The 27,131-nt window shown below is 39.4% G+C and overlaps 1 protein-coding gene across 1 annotated transcript in view; it reads right to left on the reverse strand.

Moving 5' to 3' along the window:
* Nucleotides 1-27,131, reverse strand: part of Rorb (RAR related orphan receptor B) — a 186,288-nt gene that overhangs the window by 24,219 nt on the left and 134,938 nt on the right. Inside the window, exons 4-6 of the mRNA XM_090329631.1 lie at nt 21,119-21,520; nt 6,168-6,289; nt 4,133-4,265 (exon numbers count right to left, since the gene is read on the reverse strand). Coding sequence (XP_090185757.1) covers nt 4,133-4,265; nt 6,168-6,289; nt 21,119-21,520 — 657 coding nt within the window. The remainder of the gene's footprint in view (nt 1-4,132; nt 4,266-6,167; nt 6,290-21,118; nt 21,521-27,131) is intronic.

The raw sequence follows: 27,131 nt of genomic DNA on the forward strand, positions 1-27,131 counted from the left end.
TTAGAAATAGTAATCTTAAAAGAATCAAAGAGAAAATCTACCTTAAAGGTGGCAGAAACGGAAGCGACGATGACATTGACCAGGAGAGAGTATCGTTTTAAATTTAAAAATATTTATTCAATGGTTATACAAAGGGGGTTCAATACATCATAACAATCTGTGAGTACAATGTACCTTGATTAGCTTTACTCCTCTCATGTTCCTCCCCTTTTCTCTCAACCCCCCTCTCCACATCCCCTCAATTCCCCTGGTTCCCTATTGAGTACTGTAATTCATCCACTTTTCTTCTCTCCATTAGTATGCCTCGCCCACCTCATCTTCATCACTTTCCAACACATATTTCAGCTTCCTGGCTGTTATTTTCTTTAAACTTTAACTTTAGTTGTATGAAGGAATTATATTATTGCCATCTTCTCACGAAATTACCATGCTTGAGACAATATGTTTATGTACATATGCTGTATTTATACATCTTCATACATGCTTACAATTTAGATCTAGCTTCCCCTTTGAAGAGAAAACAAATCCACTTTGTCTCTCTGAGCCTGAATTTACTTCACTTAACATAATTTTATCTAGGTTGATCAGGAGAGTATTTGTGTGTCTTCCCCTGCCCCTTCTCATCATAGGGCTTGAACTCTGGGCCGTGGCGCTGTCCTTGAGCTCAAGGTCTTAGTGTCTGGGCTGACTTTGAATCTCAGATCTCAGCCTCCTGAGTAGCCAGGATTACAGGCATGAACCACCCCCCCCAGCTGTTTTTGACTAATGTTCATTTTAATTTCAATTCCTTTTTCAATGTTTATTTTTATTATATTTAAGAGGTGTACAAGGATGTTTTACTTCAATATGTCAGTTTATGAGCAAAATGCATCCTGATAGATGACACTCATTTGTAATAGATAAATAGTTCAGAAAGTAACTTTGCAGCAGCTGTGCTGTCTGCCTGCTAACTTTTGTACAAGGTTGGTTTTTGGAGAGCCCTGCTTTCTGTGTCTCTGCTGCATGGAGTTTCTCATAGGCTTGCATATTTCAGCATGTATGGTTATGGGTACTGACTTTTGAGGGCTATTACTTGTGAGCCTCATTTGCCTTGGATGCTTTTTGCAATTCAGGTTTCTTAGTCAAATATCTTTTGACAAATGCTAAATTATCTCTCTGCAGAGAAATATAATCATCATTTATAGATCAAAGGCTCGAGAGCTCCTGACCTTAAGAAGTTGATTAACCTTGATGAATCAAGCTTCCTAGATTCTTTTTTTTTTTTGTTTTTTCTTTACTGGTGGTCACTGTCAGTCCCATGAGAGCAAGTATGTACAGTCATTGTATTCACTCCAACTCTGTGACCAAGAAAACTCTCCGGTGCATAGGATGTGATTAAAAATATTTATTGAATGAATTTATGCATCTATTTTTTCTCCCTCTCAACATTTATTGGCATTTTGAGCAATGACTGCTGTATAGTTTCTGCATATTTTGGAGAAATTGGCTATTGCCCCATTGTTACTGCAAAATGATGAATTCTATGAGGGCATCTAACTAGTGATTAAGCCACTGTTTTGCTGCCTCTCTTAGGCCACCAATTTATATTTATGTCTGTGTTTACCTCCTTTGCTCTGTCAATCTCTTTCTCTGGTGTATAAGATTATACATAGGAGAAGATTTACAAGATGAACTGAAGCAACACTTTCTGACATCAACAGAGAGATACTATTTACTGGAATATCTACACTATGGAAAGCTTTTTCTCTTACATTCATTATTCTATTTATTCCTTGCAATAATCATTTTAGGTGAGTTTTATTAGACATTTGTGTGTGTATGTGTGTGCCTGCCCATCCTGGGGCTTGACCTCAGGCCTGAGCATTGTCCCTGAGCTTTTGTGCTTAAGGTCAGCACTCTACCAGTCTGAGACACAGCTCCACTTCTGGCTTTTATTTTTGTGTTTTTGGTGGTTAACTGCAGATAAGAGTCTCTCAGATCTTTCCCGCTCAGGTGGCTTGGAGCCATGATTCTCTGGTCTCAGACTCCTGAGTAGCTAGGATTATAGTTCTGGCTATCAGCTAATATTTTTTACTGTGAACAGAGGTGTTAAAGATTATGTATTTCAGTGGTCAGTATCTAGATTGGAGATACTTGAGTCTTAGGCATCCTGTGAACTTGGATCCGGGATTCTCTCGGGGAGGTTTGAATCCTACTATTTGTGATGTGTCCGAGTTGTCAATAAGCTCTTTTGCTGCTTCTGATGCCATTCTAAGTTGGGAATGTACTGTTTCTAGTTATCTGTTTATTTCACAGATGAGGAAACTGTCATCTTGAGGATTTGTTTAAAGTCCCACAAAGTGGGGCAAATTTTATTTTCCACAGAGTTACGAAAATAGCTTCCATATCACATGCTGTTGTAGGCCTTTCTTCTACTTCCATGAGGAAAACAGAATCTGTGTCTGCTACTCTTGAACCCAGAATGGCCTTCGTGAGTCCATTGACTGAGAAGAGTATTGTGGAAGTAACCAGATATGACTTCTGAGACAACTGAGAGGATCTGCAGACTTCCTTCTGCCTGTGCTCTTGGCATCCTAGCTTCAAGAACCCCGTGATTCTGTTGTCAGGAAGTCTAAGCAAACCTGGACTCACGTGGAGAGCAACAGAGACCCCCCATCCCAGAGCCTTGGCAGACCTCCAGGCTGACAGCTTCCCCAGCTGTCCAGTTATGTGAGTGAGGAAATTCCAAGATGGATCAACCAGCTCCCAGAGGAATCACCTCAGTGAACACTGGGAGAGGCCTTGTAGCACCAAGGAAACTAACCCTGCATAAAGCTTAGTCACAAAAATAAGTGACTCTTGTTTTAACTAAATATTAAGATGGCTAGATCACTGATAACACTCAAATCAGGGCTTGAGTCCTGGTTTTATATGTGTATATGTATATCATTGAGTAAAGAAACAGTAACATCTTAGAATAATAATAATGCATGGCTCCAGTCCACAGGTCAGCCATGCAATGGCTTTGTGATGTTGGATGTATTTCTTTTCTTTTCCTTCTTTCTTTTTTATTTCCTTCCTTCCTTCCTTCTTTTTTCTCCTTCCTTCCTTCCTTCCTTCCTTTCTTTTCTTTCTTCTCTCCCTCTCTCCTCATCTTTCTTTCTTTTCTCTCTCCATCTTTCTTTCTTCTTTCTTTTTCTCTTTCCTTCTCTCCTTCTGTCACTCATTTCTCTCTCCCTTCCTTCCTTCCTTCCTTCCTTCCTGCCTCCCTCCCTCCCTCCCTCCCTCCCTCCCTCCCTCCCTCCCTCCCTCCCTCCCTCTCTCTCTCTCTCTCTCTCTCTCTCTCTCTCTCTCTCTCTCTCTCTCTCTCTCTCTCTCTCTCTCTCTCTCTCTCCTTTAGCTCTTTTAGTTGATCAGCATTCTACCACTTAAGCCACAGCTTCATTTTCAGCTTTTTGGCAGTTGATTAGAAATAAGAATCCTGGGACTTTCTTGCCTGAGTTGACTTCATCTCAGATTGCAGCCTCTTGATTAGCTAGAATTATAGGTGTGTGAATCAGTGGCACAGGATTTGCTTTCTGTTTTCAAAGGAATCCAAGAAAGAGGATGGCATCTGCAAAATTAATTACCTGAAGATTTTCTTGGGATACTTCTGAAGTGAGTGTGTGTGTGTTGGAGAGTACATGAGAGAAGGGAGGGAAGAAAGATACAGTTGGTAAAATATTTTCCTGAGCATTATGGCTGCAGGCTATTGTCATTAAAGGGGTGGGAAATGACCACAGAGGCAAGGTCAGCTAGCTGGTATTATTCCCTCTCACAGAAGGCAAGGAGCAGGTTTCAGTGCCAGCTCAGCAATTCGCCACTTTCACACACTAATTACTTGCACAGCCCGTCAAGCTGGGTTTCTCAGCCTCCACAATTAGTAGCGCCACTTTCAAGAAGAAAAATTACATCTGACTTCAAAGGGGGGAAATGAATGTAGATCAGGGCACTGTTATTACTAAGACTTTTCTTCGGGAGTTTGCTGATAATGTAGGTGGCAAAAAATGTGAGCTAGCTACCTGTTGGAAGGAAGCGATTCTGGGACTGTCACAAAGTAAAGGATCAAATGCATTTGGGTTTAAAATAAAGGCCCCATGAGACTCCCGCTCACCTGACTTCAGAAGTAGAATCTGGTCATTCTGACAGAGCTCCATGAAGCCTGTGATCCGCTTTGCAAACTCTACCACGTACTGGATGGCGTGAGTGATCTGGATGGCGCACTGCTGCCACAAAGCTTCCCTGGACTTGAGAGAAGACAGATTGTGGGAACAGTCAGAGACACCACAGTGAGTCAAAGAAATAGTGATATAAGGGAGGAAATTGACTGGTAGAAGTTCAGAGCAATGTTGGTTTTTTTTTTTATGTGTATGTTTTGACCTATCTGAATCTCAATACACTACCATTGCCAAAACACTAAGACAAAATTAAAAGCATTGTCCCCCCTCCTTGCTTGCTCACTGTCTTGGGTTCAAGTTACTTGGTACCTAAGGCTTTCACTCATTGGCTTGCCATCTATCAACTGAGCCATGCATCCAACCATAGTAGTCTTGTTTAAAATATTTATTTATTTATGTTTACTACTTTTTCCTTTTTTTCACCCAAACAAATTCAGTTCCCTAATCTACCAGATAAAAATATGATTTCACTCATAGCCTTCAAAAATGTCATTTCCATGGGTCTGGAAACTTTAACATTTTTATTAATTTATTTGTTGGTTGGTTGGTTGGCTGGTTGGTTGGTTGGTTGGTTGACCTTAGGCTTGACCTTAGGACCTAGGGGCTGTCCTTGAGCATTTTAGTTCAAGGCTAGTGTTCTTTGCATTGACCTACAGCACCCTTTCCAGTTTTCTGGTAGTAATTGGAGATGAGTGTCACAGATCTTCTTTTCCTGGCTAGCTTTGAACTGCAATTCTTAGATCTCAGCCTCCTGAGTAGCTAGGATTATAGGCATAAGCCCTGGTGCCAAGCTCCTAATTCTTTCTTTTTTTTTTTTTTTAATAAAATGAATGCTAAATGGAGAGGCATCACATCAAATGAAATCATTCTCATAGGTAATATACTATCCACTCTCATCATACCACAGAATAATATAAAGTATAAATGTATCTTAGTTCTTCAGCTATTGTATTTGACCTGAGAATCTTAAATTCACATCATGTATATTCTGCTTTGTTTTCACCCTAGCAATATCTTAATTTAATAATGTTTGTTGTTCTGTGAGAGAAAAACCAATCTGATTGTAAGCCATACATTTAGATATACATATATTTATATATCTGAGTTTTTAAAATTTCCATCAAATTTGGGCACCAATGACTCATACCTGTACCTGTAATCCTAGCTACTCAGGGGGCTGAAGCCAGCCTGGGCAGGAAAGGCTCTGAGACTTTTCTCTTAAACTAGTCAGAAAAAGCTAGTGGCTCCATGGTACAGCATTAGCCTTGAGCAAAAAGAAGTTCAGACACAGCTCCTAAGCCCTGATTTCAAGTCCTACTGTTGGCTCACAAGAACATCTCCCTCCTCACAATTTTTTTCCCACATCCATTTGTAGATCTTATTGTTAAGAATCCTGCAGTCAGGGCATATGAACATTGAACAAGAATCAACTACTTCCCTTTAAAAAGTCTCTCATAGATCTACAGAAATGTTACCATTATTAATAAGGTGAGAGTTGTCCTTTATTTCTTGTGTCCTTTTTAGTGATAATTGCAGTTCAAGTCAAGCCAGGAAAGGAAGGTCTGTGAGACTCATCTCCAATTACTACCAGAAAACTGGAAAGGGTGCTGTAGCTCAATGCGATGAGCAGTAGCCTTGAATTAAAATGCTCAAGGACAGCCCCTAGGTCCTAACGTCAAGAATACAAATTTAAAAAATTTTCTTTCTTCTGTGTGTGTGTGTGTGTGTGTGTGTGTGTGTGTGTGTGTGTGTGTTAGAGAAGGTTAACATATACACACAACAGGCTCAAGAAGCCAACATTCAATGTACTATAACCATGTGAGAAAGGCACATTGTCAGTTAGACAGTGCCCTCTACTAAGCCTTGTTTGGTATCCAGGAGTGGTTTGGACTAAGATATCACTGGTGCTGAGATTGAAGGTGCCAGAAATGAGGTGATTACAGAGAAGAGTCCAGTTGTTCCGCGGAGTACCTTGCTTTGATATGCTTTGATTTCCTCATAGGTGTGGGTCTGCCATGCCAGCTGGTGCAGCTCTTCCATGGTGTACTGACATGTCTCCAGGTGGGACTTAATGATGTTCTGTGCAATTCGATCTGTGAGAAAGGGTATCAGTTTGAAGGTTTGCAACTGAAATCATTCTAATAAGTTTACTGCAGGAAAGCTGTCTGGAGATTTTCTAATCACCTGGAATATTTTAACACTTAACAGCACAATCTCTCTTAAAATCTCTAAATACTTTTTCTTTCTTTTCCTTTTTTTAGACAGGGCCTTACTACTTAGTACAGGACACTATTAACTATGCTATGCAGCCCAGGCTTGCCCCAAATCCATTATCCTGCTTTCTGCCTTTCAAATATTGTGCTTACAGGCATGAAGCACCACATTTGACTAAAATCTGCACTCATTGTTTTCAATCTTTTAATCACTATATTCTGCTTTTTACGTGTCCCTGTTGGATTACAGCTTTGAAAATTTGCATGTTGTAAAGGATTTAAATAATGCCTTTCTTTAAAATAAACATAAAGTCATTTTGCCTTATTAGTTTGAAAAATAGTTTTGTTATATTTAAGTACTTCTATAAAGGGGCTACTATTCAACAAATCAGTTTATAAGTATAAGGCATCCTGATGAGTATTGGCCCTTTCATATAAGTTTCTTACTTAATGTTGGCCTGCATGTCCATTAAAAATCCTAATGTATACCTTCCAAATACTTTAAAATGTTTTGATACTCACTAATATCTCATTTTATTGCATATGTAGGAAATATAAATATATTTGCCCCCTTTAATGTCTTTATCTTTAACATACAGGAGGATTTAATGAGCTTTAAAAGAAGATTATAGGAAAGAAGGGACAGATTAGAAGGATAGAGATAGAAGCACATTTCTCAGATGACTCTAGTCAGGTAGATTTGCTTTTAGAACATGTATCCACCTTACACAGATAGTAACAGAAATAATACATGAAATAATCTGGGCCCTTGAGTTGATTTTTAAAGTTGCGTCATGGAGCCATTATATTCAACTCTCTTAACTTTTTATATAATATTTTTCCCTTTACACAAGGACATGTTAAATTATACATCTGATATTTATTAAAATGAACTCCAAGAAATGAAAACAAGAAGGTTTTTTTGTTGTTATTTTGCTTTTGTTTCTGTTTGTTTTCCCTTTTGTCGCTGCTTTTTCATTTCTGAACCCTGTATCTTTCATGTCAGTTTATCTGATTTGGGGAGGATAATGGGAAGCACAAAAAATGGCAGGATAAAGGGTGAACTAACTCAGTATGGATACTCACTAGACATTATATTGAAAACGAACTATACAACTTGTGGGGAAGAGGGGTTGGGAAGGAAAAACTGGAAGACAAGGTGACACTGTTCAAAAAGAAGTGTAGCCAGACACCGGTGGCTCACACCTGTAATCCTAGCTACTCAGGAGGCTGAAATCTGAGGATCACAATTCAAACGCAGCCCTGGTACTAAAGTCAGTGAGACTCTTATCTCCAATTAACAGCCCCCCCCAAAAAAACCTGAAGTGGCATTGTGGTTCAAGTGCTAGAGCACTAGCCTTGAGCTGAAGTACTTACAAAAGGGGTGACAAACATAATCTCTGTGTGTGTGTGTGTGTGTGTGTGTGTGTGTGTGTGTGTGCGTGCGTGTGTGTGTTTGGAATAATTTATTCCAGATGAATTGCATTTATCTTGTGTCTTCAATAACCACAAGTTTGCCTTTGATGTGCGGAAGAGGAATGAGAGAGTCAGAGAGAAGAGCTCTTCTTCAGGATTTCTGTGAGGCCCCTGGTGTTGGTGGAGCTGGCAGGACGTCTTCTTTTGTCCCATCTGCTGTTTGAACATTTGGAGAACGGGACAGCTTGACACACCAAAATACCCAGGATTTGTATGTGAGGTGTGCATGGAATGAAGAGGTCTGGATCTTCTGCCTGGTAATTTCTTGGCTCATGCAAAACTGGGAACTTTTTCTTGAAAGGGGTTATACCCTTTCAAATGCAAGTTCTATTTTTTCCCCCTAAATGGCTTTCATTTTTCCAGGACAGTCCTCAAAATGTGTTTCCTATCCTTACCTCTTGAAGCTTCCAGTCACACATGATATGGAGTCAATTTGGGTTTCACTCATGCAGACGCTGAGAAATGTTTAAGTTAAGGTTTGAATGAAATTTCTAAATCAAACTCCTTCGCTGGTTGCCTGGCATACTAAAACAAGTAGACGGCAGCCATACCGATTATCATTAGCACATGCTGTAGGGTTTGTCTCCATGGAAGCAAATTAATGATTCCAATAACAGAACAGAGATGCTAACTCTAAGCAATCATTGTTACCAAAAGAAGTTATTTCAATATTTTTAATTCTTTTTGCCCATCAAAACAGGGGAAAAAGAGATAAAATATACTGCAAAAGGTTAACATAGTGATGTTTATACTTTATTGAGCTAAACCTTGAGCTTTTGTGGACTTTCAATACCTATCATAGCACAAAATCCTTTCTTAAAAAAATCCTACAGTACCAGGCATAGTAGTGTATGCCTATAATCTCAGATATTTGAAAGTATAGGAAGGTGATCTAAGGCCAACCTCTATAATAAAGCACAAGACTAAAGCAACAATTAAAGCAAAAATGGTCTGGTTGGTGTCACTCAAGTGGCAAAGTGTCTGTCTATCAAGAATGAGGTCCTAAGTTCAAACAACGGTATTAACAAACAATTCCAAATCCTCTATTTCTTTATTCTTCTGTATATCATATCACTGAACTTTAGTAAATCATGGTTCAGTATTATTTAATTTCATCTGTGCATTCCAATTATTTATATTCTAACAAACACACATGTGTTCTCTGATAGTTAAGTGAAAACATGAAAGATCTCATAGCTTTATCGTATTCAAACTTTTGTCTTCATGGACTAGTCCGTTTTCAGGTTCAAAGAACTGCTGATTGGTTGGCAGTTTGCAGGCTCCAGTGTTTGGAAGAACACTAGAATTGTTATTTAAAATTGAGTTATGAAAAAAAAAACTGTCCTTTTTTTATTCTTCTGGTCCTAAGGTTAGAATTTAAGGTCTTGTGTTGTCTCTGTTAGTGATATAACTTGAGCAATGTTTTCAGCTGGGCTTTTAGTTGGCTGTTTTGGAGATGGAGCTGTGTGAACTTTTCTTCCTTGGTGTGGTTTTGAACTGGAATTCTCCAGATCTCAGCCTCCAGAGTAACAGGGATCACAGGTGTGAGCCACCAACACTTGGCTACTATTTGTTCTTTTAGATTATCTTTTGGGAACTACTTGCCAAAGCTTAAGAATTCTGTTCTACCGCTGGCTGCTCAGTCGTATTATGGAGTATTAGGGGAGAGGTGCAGACATAATAAATATATGGGAAGGCAAAAACATGCACACTCCAGGACTCCAGGACTTGACTCAGATGTCTGCTTAGTGGGAGGGCTTCTCTGGCTTCCCTATTTCTTTGTGAAAGGGCTGTTCAATCTCAGTTTCTTGATTCTGCCTTCCACAGAGGAGCCCTTATTTTACTGCAGCTCCTGCTGTTTGATTCTGTCTGCCTCAGTCCTTTCCAGACTGCGAGCTTATTGGGGAACTGGGTGATAGCAGAGCTCACCCGAGGGCTGTCCCAATGTTTTGTCCACAAATAGATTTTAAGCAACTCTTCTGTTATGTATCAGACATAATATAAAGACATTGCCATTTTAAAAGATCCTGCAATCATATCATAACACCTATTCCACATAATTGTGGGAAGCCCCAGAATGAAGTATCTAACTCAGTAGAGAAGAAGGCTCAATAAGAACCACAGTGGAGCTCAGCTGGGTCTCCAAGAATTGAACAGGTAGGAGGAACAATACCATAAAGGCATAGAAAAATTATCTCCTGACTCGATGTCTTATATTGTCACTGCCCTTACTTCTGTATAACCAACCTCCCTTTGATTTATTTTAATTTTTTCCATGTATTCATTTATGTGGAGACAAGATTTTGTCATGTATGTAGTCAAAACTGAACTTGAGCTTGTGATTCTCTGGCTTCAGCCTCCTAAGTGCTGGGATTGCCAACCTTGTTTTTCTTGGGGGTATAAGGGAGGCTCAGAAAGAGGGAGTGACACACTGGACTGGTTTTATTGAGTTAGTAAATGCTATGCTATGGAGGGGCTCATCTTTTGTGATAAGAGTTCTGGTATGTTTGCAGTTGAGTGTGCTTGCAGGGATAGGGAGCATTGAAGATGAGATGGAAATTGTGACAGGAGCATGAACAGATAAGTAATCAGGAGTTCCATCTTGTAGGATTCTAGATCTTATCTTGGATTTGTTTTTAAATCCCCAAAGCAAATGGGAAGCAGCATGGTCAGTTCTTTAAAAACACTGATCCTAGCCATGACAAAATGGCATTAGGGAGGAGGTGAAATTAGCCAGGCTGTTGTGAAAAGTCTGGTAGGATTTAAGATCTGCTAGAGATGGAATGGAGGGTCGAGATTCAAAACAAATCTCAAAGCAAGAGCAGAAGAGCAACAGACACAGCAATAAGAGAATGAGGGCACATTAGAGTATGTGCTTGATCAATGATGAGTTGTTAAGGATAATATTGAGAATGTCCATCCATCCATCCATCCATTCATCCATCCTTTCATCTGTCCAATGGAGACTGGACAAATATGCATCTGTCTTCTGCTTTATTTTGCAAAGCATTTGTGAAAGCTAAGATGAACTTTTTATTTGTTAACTCTAGAGCCCAAATACTCAGAATGACTTAGAAGCCCACATGCAGCAGACACCATTTCCCAGGCCTGTATGGCAAGCAGAAAAATCTAATCTCTTGTCACAGAAGACTTGCAAATGCAAAGAAGATAAAGCTGCAGGAGCTACAATTGCTGCTAAAATCCACCTCTGCTTTTTCTCCATTTTGCAGTATAGAGTTATGTCACATGCAAACTCCGATTTGACTTTCACAAGATTCCGGTCCTTAGGGCATAAGATTTACTGAGTAAAGTAAGCCTCATGGGAGCGAGGCTGGAAGGCTCATTCTGGGGATTAGAAAGAACCTTGAATATCAGAGGAAGATAGTTTGCTTGGACTGAGCGTCTACAGTTGTGTAAAAGGCAGAAGGACTTAAAAGGAAGGAACAAAAACAGGGACAAAGAAAACAGTATACCAAGTTTCTTCTGGGGGCCAAAGGAACTTTCAAGAGTCTTTGCCTGGAAAAATAGGAAAGGTAATCGTAAACTCAGTCCCCTCCAGGGACCAACCACATGAGAAAAGTCCAGACAAAAGAGATGGAGGCAAAGAAGCCTAGGAGATGCAATCTTTCAGGGCAACTGAACACCCTCCATCTTTACCCTGACTTGGGTTGCAGCTCTATCACAGAGTTCAGTTTTTTGTTGGATTCTGGAGCTTGGGCTGCAGATGGTACTTACTGAAGAAGGAGCTGGCATTCATTTTGCTAGGGAAGCAATATGGACCAGTAACTCATGGGAAATTCTGACATCTTTAGCGGCACATGGACAAGGAAAAAGGTGATGTGTTTTTAAGCAGACATGACAGTGAGCCTATGGGGAGAACACAGTTTTGTCTTCTTAGTAGTTAAGGTTCTAATGTGTGTTCATTAAAACAGAGATTAGGTTAGAACCCTGGAGCGTGAAAGCCGTTTTGATAGTAAAAACAAGTTCACAGTTAGTTATGTTCTATTCTTAATTTCATGGTTAGTAGTTGCTTTATTTTTATCTTTTTATCTTTCCCCTTCCCTTTCCTTCCATTCCATTCCCTTCTCTTCCCATCCCTTCCATTCTCTTATTCCTATAAAGATAAACATATAAACATTTTTTTCTATAAAATTTCTATTTTGTTTTAGTCATTTATTTTTAGGGAAAGGTTTATTCTAACCTTTATATTTGATTATATAGCTATAGCTATATCTCTGTCTATATATTTGATTTATATTTGATTAATAGAATCTGTTACTTCATATATGAGCTAACTTTATGGGATAGAAAGGAGAATAATTGAAATGAAAAAAACAGGAAGCCAAGAAAGTTTTTAAAATAATTGATATAAGTCAATAAACTATGATCTCTAATGCTAAATGCTAAATGATGTTGAAAGTGTCACAAACATTTCTCTGAAAACCTTAGGGGTAATTTTAACTCTACTTCTTATATGGGCACTAAAAAGAAATTACGTTTTTGAAGGGGGAAATGGAATAAAATTCGTAGTAATTCTCTATAGTACCTGCAGTAATTATAAAACCCAGAAGCTGGGACTCACCTCCTTCCACTAGCTTCAATCAGACCATATCTTAATACCTGTAAGTTGCTCTCTATCTCCTTCCTACCTTCTAACCTCCCCAGCCCCCACCCCTCACCTCATACACGTGCACATACCATACACAATAAAGAACTATCACATTCCCTACCCATTCTCAACACTCTTCAGGTGAACTCTTCCATAAATCCAAGAGGGACAGGGTGTCCTTTTTGAAACTGAGATATGGCAAAGTTTACACAGCTAAGTAGAGTTTTAAAGGTCAGTCCTACCAGAGGATGCAAAATGATGTAAGGGAAAAAATAGTCCGGAGCACTGTTTAAAGAAATATAAGAAAAACAGCTTTTCCTGCATATTGACTCAATAATAAGACAATGTTTGAAAACAAGTCATCCAAATTACCTAATTTCTATGTAGAAAACAGGGTATCTCTGCTTATTTTGGCAAGAAAGAAGTAAACTGACAAGACGACAACTTCTTGTTTGTAAATATGATGTTATAAACGGAGGAACCAGCTTACAACTTGCAGCAAATGACCTTTTGAGGCTCTGATTTCAGCCTCTGATTTCAACTCAGCAGGCTTTTCCACCAAAGGGGCTTATTTTAGCTCTCAGTAGACATTCCTAGCAAATGGTGCTCTCCAAAGGCTACATTGGGTCAGATACAGTTTGCAAGGGTGGTTTTAGAAGAAGCCCACACCCTGGGATTGGGGAGAGTTGAGTATTTCCTTAAAACAGGTTACCTTGACGTTGATTATCGAGAAAATCATGGACCAGCTACAGTGGCGTGAGGGAGCAGCTGAGATTCAAACTGGCCTTAGCAGTAACGGGTGCTGGGTTTGGATTTCCAGATTCTCTACATGCCCACCTTCTTCCTCTTCTCATGGAAAGAAGTATGCTTCTTGAACTGTAGTTTCTCCCTCGTTTTCCTCTACAAGGCAGCTTATTTTTTTTTCCCTTTTAGACTTGGAAGTATTCTCCTAAAAGTGCTCTCTCAGCCTCAATCAAAATGATTAATGAATTTTTAATTTGTCACTTGCCTTAAGGATCTGGAGAACCTCTGTTTTAGTTTATACGATTATTGTGAAAAGTGGGATTCTTAAGGGATTCGCTTTGAATGAATGTCAAGATATCTCTGTGGACTTGCTCAAGGCATGCTTTAAGAAGTGCCTGCATTAGGTTTTCATGATATCACGTTTTCTTAGAAGCCACACGTTGGAGCTGTTAGCTATATTATATCAAACCAATGAGTTGTAAGGTGAAACAATTTGGCAAACACACTTTTTTTTTTTGACAGTGAATCACTAATTTTATGTGTTTTCTGTCACTAGACAGAAAAGGCCTGGTGGCTTGTTATTGATGACAATGAGAACACAGTGCCAGTGTAAAGGCCTCCTAGAGTTTCTGGGTCTCTATTCGGAGATCATTGCTTTTAGCATAAATATATTATTAACCTTTAAACTTAAAACAAAAATGTTATTAGTGAGCCATTAATGTCTAACAAAATAGCATTTATGAACTTGAATTCTTTAGCCTGTACTGAGGATTGAACTCAGGGCCTAGTGCTCTCTTTTTGGCTTCTTCCCTCAGAGCTCATACTATACTACTTGAATAACATCTTTAATTCTAAGTATTTCTTTACTAGTTAACTGGAGATAAGAGTCTCACAGTTTGGGCTTTCCAAGGCTGACTCCCAACTGCACTATTTAGATTTCTGCCCCCTGAAAAGGTATTATTATTGGCCAGAGGTACAGTGCCTGCTTGGAAGTTCTTTAGGAACAACGATTTTGCTGTCAATAGAAGAGCTCCAGTCTTCTTTTCATGTAAAATCTAGCAAGTCCTTTAATCCGAAACTGGTATCCTTGATTTTTTTTTTCACTTATGCATCAAAATATTCTAGTTTTTTTCCAGAAAAAAATATGAGCAAAACATCACATTGTATCACTAACTTTAAAATTACTGAAAATAAGATAAAATATAAATGACTATAAATCAATCAAATATAAAAGAAAAAAGTAATGAAAATCAGATTAATGAGAATAATAACAGGAACTAGGCAAAGACTAAGTGAACAGTTTAAGAATGGCTAGCATTTTCTCAAATTTCATGAAATTTAGCATTTAAATAAAAAGTGAGCTGGTACTGGTGGCTCACACCTGTAATCCTAGCTACTCAGGATGCTGAGATCTAAGGATCATGGTTTGATGCCAGCCCAGGAAGAAAAGTCCAAGAAACTCTTTCCTATAATTAAGCACCAGGAAACTGGAAGTGTCCATGTGACTCAAAATGGTAGAGTGCTAGCCATGAGTGGAAAAAGCTCAGGGACAACACCCGGGCTCTGAGTTCAAGTACCATGACAAAAAAAAGAAAGAAAGGAAAAAAGTGAGAAGGCAGAAAATGAGAACCGAAAGAACTCATATAACATTTGTGCCTAAGTAGAGTATATAAAAATAATATCACAAACAACAAAGCACATTAACTATAAAGGGGAATGCTTTCTTAATTGTTGACTAACAGAAAGATGCTTTCGATCACAAGTGTTTGTTCTAGTGCATTAGTGCATGTCTAATTTTGAGGGAAATTACAGTTTCCTTTCTGCAACTAGTTAATAAAATTGAGAAAGAAGCTCTTATGAAAACATTACATTTCAAAGTTAACTTTCAAGTCAGAAGACCTCCTTCCTAGAACAATCAGAAAAGATTAACATAGGAAATGTCCTGCAAATTGGTTGAGTTCTGAAGGAAGCTGTAGGTAAAGTGAGGGAGGCCAAAAATAATTCCTTTCAGACTTGTGATTTGTGACTTTGGGAAAGTCATCAACTTACTGAAGTTTAAGATTTTTTTTTCTTTACTTCAGCTCTCCACACACAGAGAATCAGACAGCAATGATATATTTTTTTCTTTTTGCTTAATTTGTGTTATTACCAGGGCTTGAACTCAGGGCCTTGGTCTCTTATTTGGCTTTTCCATTCAAGGCACTGTGGCGCTTGTAGCTTTTTGCTGGTTAATGGTAGCTAACAGTATGACCAAGGTGGCTTGGAACATCACAGACTGCAGATCTCAGCCTCCTAAGTAGCTAGGCCAGTGTCTGGACTTTCTGTTCCATCCTTCCTTCCCTCCTCCCCTCCCTCCCTTCCTCCCTCCCTTCCTTCCTTCCTTCTTTTCTTTTGTTCTACTGGGGCTTGAACTCATGTCCTTGTACTTGCTAGTCAGACATTCTACAGCTAAGCCATACCTCTACCAGTTGTGGCAAACTGGGTCACTGAGAGTATCTATGGGAATTCGATGTAAGTGATGGCTTGCAGAAGGAGGAGGAAGACAGCACTGTTTCTAGTCTCAAAAGCACTTGAAAATCAGATAAGACAAACAGACAATATGGATTGGCGCCCATGCAAATCTCCAGGTCCTCTCCTTTAAAAGCTGCACCTCCACACATTACCAGAGGAACAACTCTAGGGGGTCATGGATGATGAAGGCTAATTATAAAAATTGCTCGGGGCCATCATTAGGATTGATTCTCACTGATGGAGTTTTGTTGACATATGGATTGGTTGTTAATTTAAACAGGGGCAATTCCTCCTCCACCTCACTACCCTTTTGGAAAGGCAGTCAATGCATTTCTGACCTTTTTGGAAGAAGTAATTTGGAGGTAATCTAGGAGGCCATTTTTACATTTTCAGACACTTAACCTAAACCTTAAAAAGTAATTTGATTATTTAAATAATGCATTCAATTGACTAATGTTTTAAAATAAGTGCTTTCCAAATAGTCCAGCATCAATTGTTCCAAAACAAACATGTCTGGAAACCAATTAGCATTTCCCCAAAAGCCTCACAGATATCCTCAAATGTAAACAGTAATTTCATGCTCCTCACTGTTGAGGGTATATTGTCAAAGAAAAGTGTATCTTCAAAAAAATAAAACAAAACAAAAAATAGACATATCTAGGAAAATTTCCCACAGGTTTGTTCACATTTGCAAATGTTACAGAAATAAAACTCATACTGGCAAAAGCCTGTTGTGTTAACTATATATATACAGTTAATGATACTTACAGCGTATTGACCTTTGTTAACCATTTCTGGTTTTCAGGGCCTATGTGGTATTTTAACCCTACCCAGCTCTTCCAAAAATGAATTTCTGAAAAGTAAGGGTACACATTTCCCTTTACTGGAGCCAAAGCAATTTTGAGGTCTGAGAGCCAATGCCCAAAAGCATGTTAAAAGCATGTTTTCTTTTTACTTTCATTTCTTCCCTCCCCCTCCCTTCTTTCCTCCCTTCTTCCTTTGTTTTTTCCTTTTCTCTCTTCCTCTCTTTGATTGTGATTTACATATTTAGTTTGCTTTTCTGAGTGATGGTGGTTACAAACTGTGTAACTGGCCAGGTGATTGTTTTTTTTTTTTTTTAAATCCCAAAGAGGAGTACTCACTGACTCTTGCCCCTGGCAAGTTCTTCAGCATTCTTTAGGATTGCCCACCAGTGCCCTCTTTCCCCAAACCACGTTGTTGCTTCTGGTAGTTTCTATTCTCTATGCCATTTATAATAGGATGTATCGCGAAAAGTGGGTCTTCGAAACATAACAACCCATTTGGGTTTCTTAATAGTGAAGAATGAACCATCAGTAACTTTCATAGACTTTAGCAAAATAAAATACCACTAGTGAGGTCACCTACATTTCTTTGTGGCCCTGAACAGAAAAAATAGGACCATAAGAAGCAGCAGATACCTTCTAAGCCCGATCTCTTTTTGTAATCTTCTTTAGTTATTAATCATCAGCTTCTATAGTAGCACTAAAAATGAGGCTTCTTTCTTTTTTTTTTCATTATTTTAGGGCAGTACTGGGGTTTGAACTTAAGGCTTCATATTTGTTGGATAAGCTCTAGTTTTAATTTTTAACTTTTATCTCTATCCGTCTATCTGCCAATCTCTCATCGGTTTGTGTGCCTATTTCCATAGAGTCTTGTACATCAATCTCCAGCTCTGAGTAAATGGAATTACAGGCATGTACCACTCTGCCCAACCCTATTTCTATTTTTTTGATATTTAAAACTCCACACTTTATAAATAGATGACCAAACGAAAATTAAAATAAATCTATGTTTAGCATCACCCAGGAAGACATAATTGAGATCATTTTTGTCTAAAACACAAATCTGCTTTGGAAGTAAGATCGCTTTGCACAATACCAACGTCAGGTGATGTGTGTTAAGGGTAATTGATTCCCTCAACATCACAGCTAATTTGGTGGAGACAGTTTTGCTTTATGAAAGCAGGTTGTTTGGCTGTTTGAATTGTCTTGTTGTCTGACACCTCCCAGAGACATTGTCAATCATCTTCCAGCCTAAATGAGCTTTCATTAAGAGTATTAGTCCCCTAGATCATCTGAGAGCGATAATGGGGGAGCAAAAGTAAGAGATGGTTGCTTCTTTGCTGAGTATCCCTTAGCTACATTCCTTTCTCTAGCACCAATTGCAGCAAAATCTTATTCCTGAAGATGGAACACATCCATCATGTGGGGTTGAAGTAAGTTACCAGCCAAGTCCTTTTAGTACCACTGCCTAAATATTAATTTGCAGCTTTCTTCTGTTCGTTATTTTATGGCTTCTTTCTCCTTGGGGATTTTGAAAAAAACAAAGATGTAATTCCAGAAATATTTCATCTTTTTTTTTCTTCTCTATTTTTGTTTTGCTTTCTATTCTCAAAATTTTGGAAAGAAATGTTCCTTCTGTGAGAGGTTGCTCATCTCTCTTATGGGTGGTCCCATTATTCTCATAACTGTCCATTCCAAAGTTTTCTATGATTATTATTTTTTTCAAACACTGTGGATTGAACTCTGGGCCTTGTATATGCTAGACAAACATTCTACCATGGAGCTATACTTTCAGCCCATCCATGAAATGTTGAATCACAATTATTTATTTTGCTGTGTGTCTCTTGCCCAGTGAAGTTGTTAACCATATGTGTTTTGAGTGATTGGAACATATTAAAAGAAAATTTGGAAAGCTTGCCTGGAAATTTAGAGTAGTGGAGTGACTTAATTCATTTTTGCTCATAAACTAACTCTGTGCCTTAGCAAAATCCTTCCTGGCTTATAGTCCTTATTTTCTTCATCTACAAGAGGATGGTTTATTTACTGGTGCACATTGAAAAATGACTAAAATGCCTGAAAGGATTTTCCACATTCTCCTTCCTACACTAACCGTTACTATTGAGATCTTAACCTAGGCAGTCAGAAGGCCTATGGTCATTTACAGAAAGATGTGTTTTTGTGGGGTGATATTCCCGATTCTTTTAATATCCCAAGGTGGTCTTAAAAGTTGTTAAGATAATCCAGCCTTAGTATGATAATCTGATTGTACAAGTGTTCTTTTTCCTCAGAAAACAGGAACAGCAGATTAGGACTTTTAGGAGCCAAGACAGATGTTTCCAAAAAGGCTTCGATGTAATAAAATCTTGTGTTCAGTTTTCTGCTCAATATGTTCAGGGTTCTTTCTGTGACAACTTGCTCCCAACTCTATTGGAATTTGATGCCTACTAATCAAATCAAGTTGAGATGTCAACAAGTAAATTCTATAAACTCTAGTGTATACCATCTAGAAAAGTTGAGGTGTGACATTTCTTGATCCTGAGACCAAATACCTTTCCCATTTTTTGCCACATTATTATGTAACTTCAGAGCCTTAAGTTTTGCATCCATAAAATGGGTATACCAGTATACAATATACAGTCAGATCATTTATTTATTTATTTTTGGTGCTGATCCTGGAGCTTAGACAGGACAGGTGCTGTCTTGAGAAATGATGAACATTTACAAGTAGATGTAAATTTATAAGCATTTATAAGTAAATTTTCCAAGGGAAAAGGCACAACTAGGTTTTGGACTCTGGAAGTTTGACTCCAAGACTTAGTCAACACACCATAGCAGTGATGTCATTTTGTCAGTCCTGTGTGTGTGTGTGTGTGTGTGTGTGTGTGTGTGTGTGTGTGTGTGTGCCTATACTGAGTGTTGAACACAGGGTCCCATGCTTGCTCACATTTCTTGCTCCTAGCTTGGTGCTCTACCACTTGAGCTATACCTCCAGTCTGGCATTTTGCTGGTTAATTGGAGATGGAATCTTGAAGACTTTTCTACTCAGATTGTCTCCTCATTACCATCATCCTCCAGATAATCCTATAGGAGTATAGGCATGAGCCATGAATACCTGGCTAAGAACTTGCTCTTTTAATGAAATGCAGAGAAGACAAAAATATTATACTGAGACAGATCATCATAAAATGGGTCTGTGTCCACTAGGTGGCACTGCTGTTTTAACAAAATTCAATCCAAGCCTTATTTAGGCTTGGGAGTCTGCAAAATTTGGGAGTACTTTCAGGACAACATAATTGCCCCTGATGGTTTTTATTGCATTTCTCTTTCCATAATGCTCTCTATGGATGCTAATTACAAAGAAATCAAGATTTCTGAACACTCAGGTGACTTCCCTTCTGGATGTAGGGCAGAGACTGCCCAGTGACTGTTGAGTATGAATTTCATTAGGGATTTAAATATGTTCAGTATCAAGAATAAGCTCAAGAACTTAGATATTAAGTAACAAATGTAAATAAGATGGTGCCTTGCCTCGCTCCCTCCTTCCCTTTTTACATGCTCTCTTAGGAAGAGTAGGCACTTTCACTTCACCCCCTAGTAAGTAGCAGGTTCATGGATGGACAGAGTTCTCAGGAATCGCCCTGCCTGAAAGATGGAAGCAAGTGCAACTGTAGTGGTGTCCACAGTTACCACACAATTCCGCTACACAGGAGGGTTGTGAGGGACGAAATAGAGCACAAAAGGTCAGAAGAGAGCTTAGGGTGCCCTGGCTGATCACTCCCTAAGAATGGAAAGGCAGCACGCTTGAAAGATGACCATGTGGTTGGTGGCCCATGGCTAGCTGAGCTGCATTCTTGTGCTCTAGATCAGGCAGACCAGCCTCTCTTAAGTGCTGTAGTTCAGAACACCATGTCGATTCTTTGCAGACTCCTGCCCCACCTCCTCCCTCACAAAGAAGGAAATGGATACACGGTGTATCTAATCTATGCCTGTAGTTATTGGAGAGGGGCAGTGAGCCATGGCTCATTTGGTTATTCCACACTTTTGCTATCTTTTCACTACATCTCTTTGAGCAACATCATTTTGGATACTTGGTGAAACTGTTTTCTGTCAGTCAGAAGCCACATTCAAACACATAGCACCTGTTCTTTCTTTACAGCTAGCATCTTGCTATTAATATTCTTTTCTTTCTTTACTCACAATCAACTTTTAATAGGGAAGGTACCAAACAGCAATGATTAGTTAGGATGTTAATTCATTAATCTGGCAGTTGTGGGTCTGGGCACACAGTCTCAGAGCTCTTCTGTTCGAGGCTAGAGCTCTACCACAGTTCCACCCCCTGTTTTTGAGGGGTTCATTGGAGATAAGAACGACACAGGGACTTTTCTGCCCAGCCGGGCTTCCACTGCGATCCTCAGATCCTCAACCACCTGAGTAGAGAATTGATGTTCAAAATCATGAAATATCTGCAGAAGCAGCTGTGGTGGCAAGTGCTTCACTTTAGACCTGAGACAAGAAGGCCTTGGGGTAAGAGGACACATGAGACAGGGAGGAGAAACCTCCACTTACCGATTTCGGTCATGGTTATCCCTGGAGCTAGTTGCCCATTGTTGAAGGAGCTATAGGTAAACAAGTTGGGTACGGAGGTGAGGTCATAGATAGGTTCTTGCTTGATCTGTTTGATTCCAGTTATGTCCAGTCCTGACTGATCAGGGGATGGCTGGCCAGAATCCACGTTGTAATAACCCTCCGACTTGGGTAAGTCGATTACATGCCCATTGGCATAGGTGCCACCTGTGTCGCTGTTGAGATTGCTCAGGCCGTTGTTGAGACTGCTACTGTACACCCGGGCCAGCGCCTCGGCCTCCCCGCTCTGCTGCTGCCGCTGCTCCTGCAGTCGCTGCTGGTGTTTCTGCACCTCTGCGTACAGACTGTCTCGCTGCTTCTTGGACATCCTCCCGAACTTCACAGCTGGATGGGAGAGGAAAGCAGGAAACACAAAGGGTGGGGGGTCATTCTCACCCATCAGCACCCCTCCCCGGGGGCAGGTGGTGGGGTGGGGTCGGGGTCTAGTGTCCACTGGACACTGAGCACGTCCCCCCCCCCCCCCGGGTCTCTGGGCTGTGGACTGCTGGGTTTGGAGAAACGTTTGTGTCTGGGTGGGTGCCTGTCCCGGTTTATATCAAAGTGAGAACGGAGCCCCCAGGAGATGCTGTGTGCTGGTCAGCTTTTCATCACTGTCACACACACACACACAAAGGACACAACCAATTCAGAAAGAGAAAGGGTGTGTAGCTGGAACCCTTTTCAAAGTGGACCCATTGCTTTGGGCAATGGAGCAGCCATGAGGCAGACCTTTCTGGCTGGAGTGTGAACAAGCTGATCACTCCCAGAAGAGGAAGATAAGGAAGGAAGGAGGGGAGACTTCTGGAAAGACATGCTCTAGGGGACCCTTCTACCCATGCCCCCTAAAATGTCAACTATTTCCCCAGATATAGCCTTTGAGAGACATGGAAAATCCGAACTATATCACTATGAAACAAAGAAATTTGAGTGCGTGTGTGCGTGCGTGTGTGTGTGTGTGTGTGTGTGTGTGTGTGTGTGTGTGTTATATTCCTGGAATTAGAAGGCCTCTATTTGCTTGTTATTTTCCACTCATGCAAAAATACACACACACACACACACACACACACATACACACAATAATAAAGGAAAAACTCACAAAACTACCAAATTGTTACCTACTGTTAAAATGTCTTACCAACCCTTACTGTTAAATTTCTCCCTTAACTCTATGATTACGAGGCTCTTGGGAACAAACTTATGATTTTACTTTTAGCACTATTTTGTACATAGCATGTTAGGAAAGACCAAGAATGCAGGGTAGGTTTAAAACACAATTTTAAGTCAACCACATCTTTGGCTTTTTGTTGGATTTCAATCTGGAGCAAATGATAAGAATCATCAGAAAATAGCAATTTTGTGTGTTCAGTGCCCAGCAAGCAAGCTAACTAACAGTTGCTGCATTTCCTTGCTCTGCCAGCCTGAAGTTTTACTTTGATCATCTTTTGGAACAATTTTTTGAAAAGTTTTATTTTGCTCATCTCTTTGCTCCTTCTCTTGCAGCAAAATGGAGGAAGAGTCTTGGCAGAAATTCAGAGTAGTAGAAAGAGGATGGCATCTCAACACACTGTTCCTTTAACTCGTGCAACTCAAACTCCTGTCTGTTAGGAAATTGACATTTTCCCTCACAAGTTGTCAACTCTCATTTTTAGCATGTGAACATCCTGGGTCTCAGAACTACCTAGTGTGAAACATCCTGCCTCTCAGCTCATGCTAACTGTGGACCCTGGACTAATCAAGGAGGAGGCTCCCCTCGGAGTTTTTCTCTTCTTTGGTGATAGTGTGTTCCTGGTCTGCTGATGGTGGGAGCTCAGATCGCACAGAAAAGAGGAAGTGGAGGGCAGAAATAAGGCTATCTCTTGGATTTAGTCTCATCTGAGAATAACATAGGGCAAAGTATGTACAATCTTTAGCTCCAAATGTTTATGCCATTTATTACCTACCAGACTCCTCCAAAATTCATTTTCTCCTTCATTTCGGTAGAGAGCTACCAAACGCTATCTGAGCCCAGACAGTTCAGAATGGAGATCTCATTTCCCCGCCTTTTTAATGAGAATTGGGGCTAAATGACCAAGTTCTGATGAATAGGAAGTAAATGGAATTGTTGTTTAGGTTTCCAGGAACAAGGACCTGTGTTTTGCTCTATGTTTGCTTGGGCTGTGAATTTGAAGGTTGGATTTAGAGAAATATACACTCTTCCTAGTTGGGCCATATTGTTTCTGAAAAATCCTACTTTTTTTGCTTTTCCTGAGGCTGCCTAAATATGAAAACAAAGTGATTATTATCCAGTAATTTTTCTGAACAGAGACAAACAATCTGATTAATTCTCCTTTTTCATCTCAGTTGTTGCTTTGATTGGTTCTTGAATCATTTAGATCACTGTGTTTAACTAGGTTTGTATAGAAACTGCCTTCCTTAGATTTTGTTCTCAGAGAAAAATTTGTCTGCTAATTGTAATGATATTGGCAGTTTTTCTGTGAGCAGAATTCTATAGTAACTTTTAGGGAAATCTTTCTCTATACCTTATCATCCTTTAAAATAATTAACTAGATAGGGAAGGGGGGAAATCAAGATGAGCTGGGGGAGGGTGGGAGGGAAATGGGGACCATGTCATGAGAAAGGATATCAATATTTTTGAAGTTATGCACCTTCTATCTGGTGAAAATAATGTAACCCTTCTATTAATCACAATAAAAAAATAAAAAATAAGATAATTAACTACATATTATTCTTTTTTTTTTTTTTGCCAGTCCTGGGCTTGAGCTCAGGGCCTGAGCACTGTCCTTGGTTTTTCTCAAGGCTAGGGCTCTACCACTTGAGCCACAGCACCACTTCTGGCTTTTTTCTATGTATGTGGTACTGAGGGATTGAACCTGGGTCTTTGTGCGTGCTAGGCAAGCACTCTACCACTAGGCCAAACTCCCAGCCCATTTTAACTACATATTATTCTTTGGGGAAAAATTTTTTGTCAGTCCTGGCATTAACTCAGGGCTTGAGCACTATCCTTAGGCTTTCTCAAGGCTAGAGCTCTACCACAGCACCACTTTTGGCTTTTTCTGTGTAAGTGGTACCAAGAAATAGAAGCCAGGGCTTCATACATGCTAGGCAAGCACTCTACCACTAGGCCATGCTTCCAGCCCTATTTTTTTTTTAATACAGAAAAATTGAACAATTATATTGTTTCCAAGGAAACCCCCCCTCCAGAAAAGTAGCATTTTCCTTCCGTTTTTCTTCCCTTCCTTCCTTCTTTCCTTCCTTCCTTCCTTCCTTCCTTCCTTCCTTCCTTCCTTTTTTGCCTCCCTCCCTCCTGTTGCATTTAGGTAGGTTCAGAACAACTCTTCATTGCAGTTGTAGGAATGAACAGAACTATTTCTAAATTTTGATCAAGATGTATTTATATATTGCATTGAAACCCCTCTGTACAACTACATAAAGATAATAAACAACAAACAAAAACAAATCAAAACCAAAGAAAAGTTTTTGTTTCGGCAACAGTAGATCTACTTTCTGACTTACTTTTATCAGTGCAGGCTTACATTTATTTGTGTAAAGTTTATAGGAATTAAAAACTGAGAAGGAAAAATTCTTCCAACAGAGAAGTGGAAACATACTCTCTTTTAGAAATACTTTCAATGTAATCCTTGCTTTAGATTTCTAGCATACTGTATATCTAGCTGAAATGCATTTTGTTGCAGACTGGTGGCATTAATGATCTCATGTATCTCATGGGCCTCCTTCTATGCCCTTCCACTTTCTCATATGTTGTATCCTTTTGTCCTGTGTAAGGACTGCTCATCTCTTCACTTATGGACACATGATCTGCTTTGGGTCAATGAGACATTGACAGATGTGATACTAGCAGAGGCTTGACAGGGGCTTGTGGGACTGGAAACCTCCCCATGGCAAGGGCATACGGGAACTAGGCTGCTGAATAAGATAGGAGAAGACAACCTAGGCCTCCTCTGTCATTCAAGCAAAGCTCGGTATGATCAATGGAGCCACAAACCTGACCTGCAGCCAGCACATGGAGAAATTATGCTGTTTTCCACAGTTCTTGTAGTTAGAACTAACAATATAAAAAAAGATATATACTGGCAATGAAAAGATATATACTGGTAATGAAATCTCAATAGACAAGAGCTAGGCTTTTTTTTTCCATCGGAGCTACTAATGAAGTCACCGAGAAACTGGAATATTTAGAAAGACGCAAAATGTTCTATGCATTTGAACATTACTAGGTGACATCCTAAATGCAGGAGTTAGCTGACAGTGACTATAGTAGTATTCTAGAACGAATTTTCCATTCACGTGGGAACCTTCACATAAATCAATGTTTAAATGATGACATGTTTGGGGAGAAGTTATAGTATGTAATAAAAATATATTTGCCCAAATATCCTGACATATAAATGATTTCTTGTCATTATTTGTGAGTACCTGACTGTATTCTTAGTTTACTTTGTCAAAGATCATAATTTTGAGTATTTGCATTTTTTAGCACTGCCAATTGATGAGAATTGCACATATTGTTAAGTGCTCGTCTCTCTTAAACTTGAGTTCTTATGTTAGTGACATTCACGTGAATATAGCCCCTTGTCAAACTGCTACCTCTTAAAGAAACCAGCATGATTCTGTATACATTGCAAGTACTTTATAAATATTCAACAATCCTACATTTGCTCATGCTACACTCTTCACCCTCATTTCAATCCCATTACAAGCAAGGAACATTTTTATGTATAAGTACCAGAAAGCATCCCATTTTTATGTGGATTGTGAGATTCTAAATGGAATGGAAGTTTTTAGTGGAACTAAAAAAGATAAATTCATTGTTCTAGGAAATAGTTTCTACATGCCACTGAACAACACCTTTGCAAATACACTTGGTGAAATGACACATAGTCTTAGAGTCAGGCCTATGGGGCAAAGAGCAGGTGCACATACCAAACTGAAGATGCCACTTTATCTCTGAGGGAAGATACTTGGTTCTAGAAGGAAGCTAAGAGTGAGGCCGTCATACCTGGGCTTTGATACTATTGCTAAAACACTTTGAAAATACTTATCAGTCAATAGCTGTGACGGTGAGTCATTTTTTTTCAAAAACGACATGTTATTTTTTTCTTTTGCTATCTATGTATCGTTTGTGGGGAGGGAGGGTAATGGGATTTAAACTCAGAGCCTCACATTTACTTGGCTTGCTTACGCATGGCTGGTGCTTAACCACTTGAGCCGTACCTCTAGTCAGGCTATTAGGGTGGTTAATTGGAAATAAAGTCTCAAAGTCCTTTCTGCTTAAATTGGTCTTGAACTTTAGTCCTCTGAGTCTCAGCTGCCCAAGTAGCTAGGATTACCTGGCCCAGTTGTGGTTCTTCAACCCAGACAGAGCTAATGAAGTTCAGCTTCAGAGCTTTCAAATCAAGTTGCAGGCATGATGTATATATAAGTAGCACATAAAGTCTAACAAGACTCCCCGAACTCGTTACATTTATTTGAGGTATAAAACTCACATTATTTACTAATCACTTTACATGATTACTAATTACACATATTCATTACATGGTTTAAAATTAATATTCTGACCAGTTTCCTCTATGACATAATAGAAAAGGCCTTTCCCTTAGAATTGCTTTAAAAAAAAAAACACACATTTTCTTCTGAGCCCCCTTTTCTCACATTTTCAACCACTTTCTTTTGTAATCACTTCCCATTATGATTACTTTGATGCTTCCATGTTCAGGATATATTTTGGTAGGATACATTTTGCCAGCTTCAGCAATTCTGGACCTACAGTTGAAACGAATCATTATCCTTACTACCACTGTGCTTACTTGATACTTTCATTTGATTAGAGGTGTATGTACTGCAGTGAATTTCTTCCTCTCTGAGGATAGTTTATGGCTCTCTCCATTTACTATATATCTGTCTGTCTGTCTGTCTGTCTGTCTGTGTGATTGGGAAA

Source organism: Megascapheus bottae, chromosome 3 (assembly GCF_031878675.1).
Source record: "Megascapheus bottae isolate mThoBot1 chromosome 3, mThoBot2.hap1, whole genome shotgun sequence".
Classification (NCBI taxonomy): domain Eukaryota; kingdom Metazoa; phylum Chordata; class Mammalia; order Rodentia; family Geomyidae; genus Megascapheus; species Megascapheus bottae.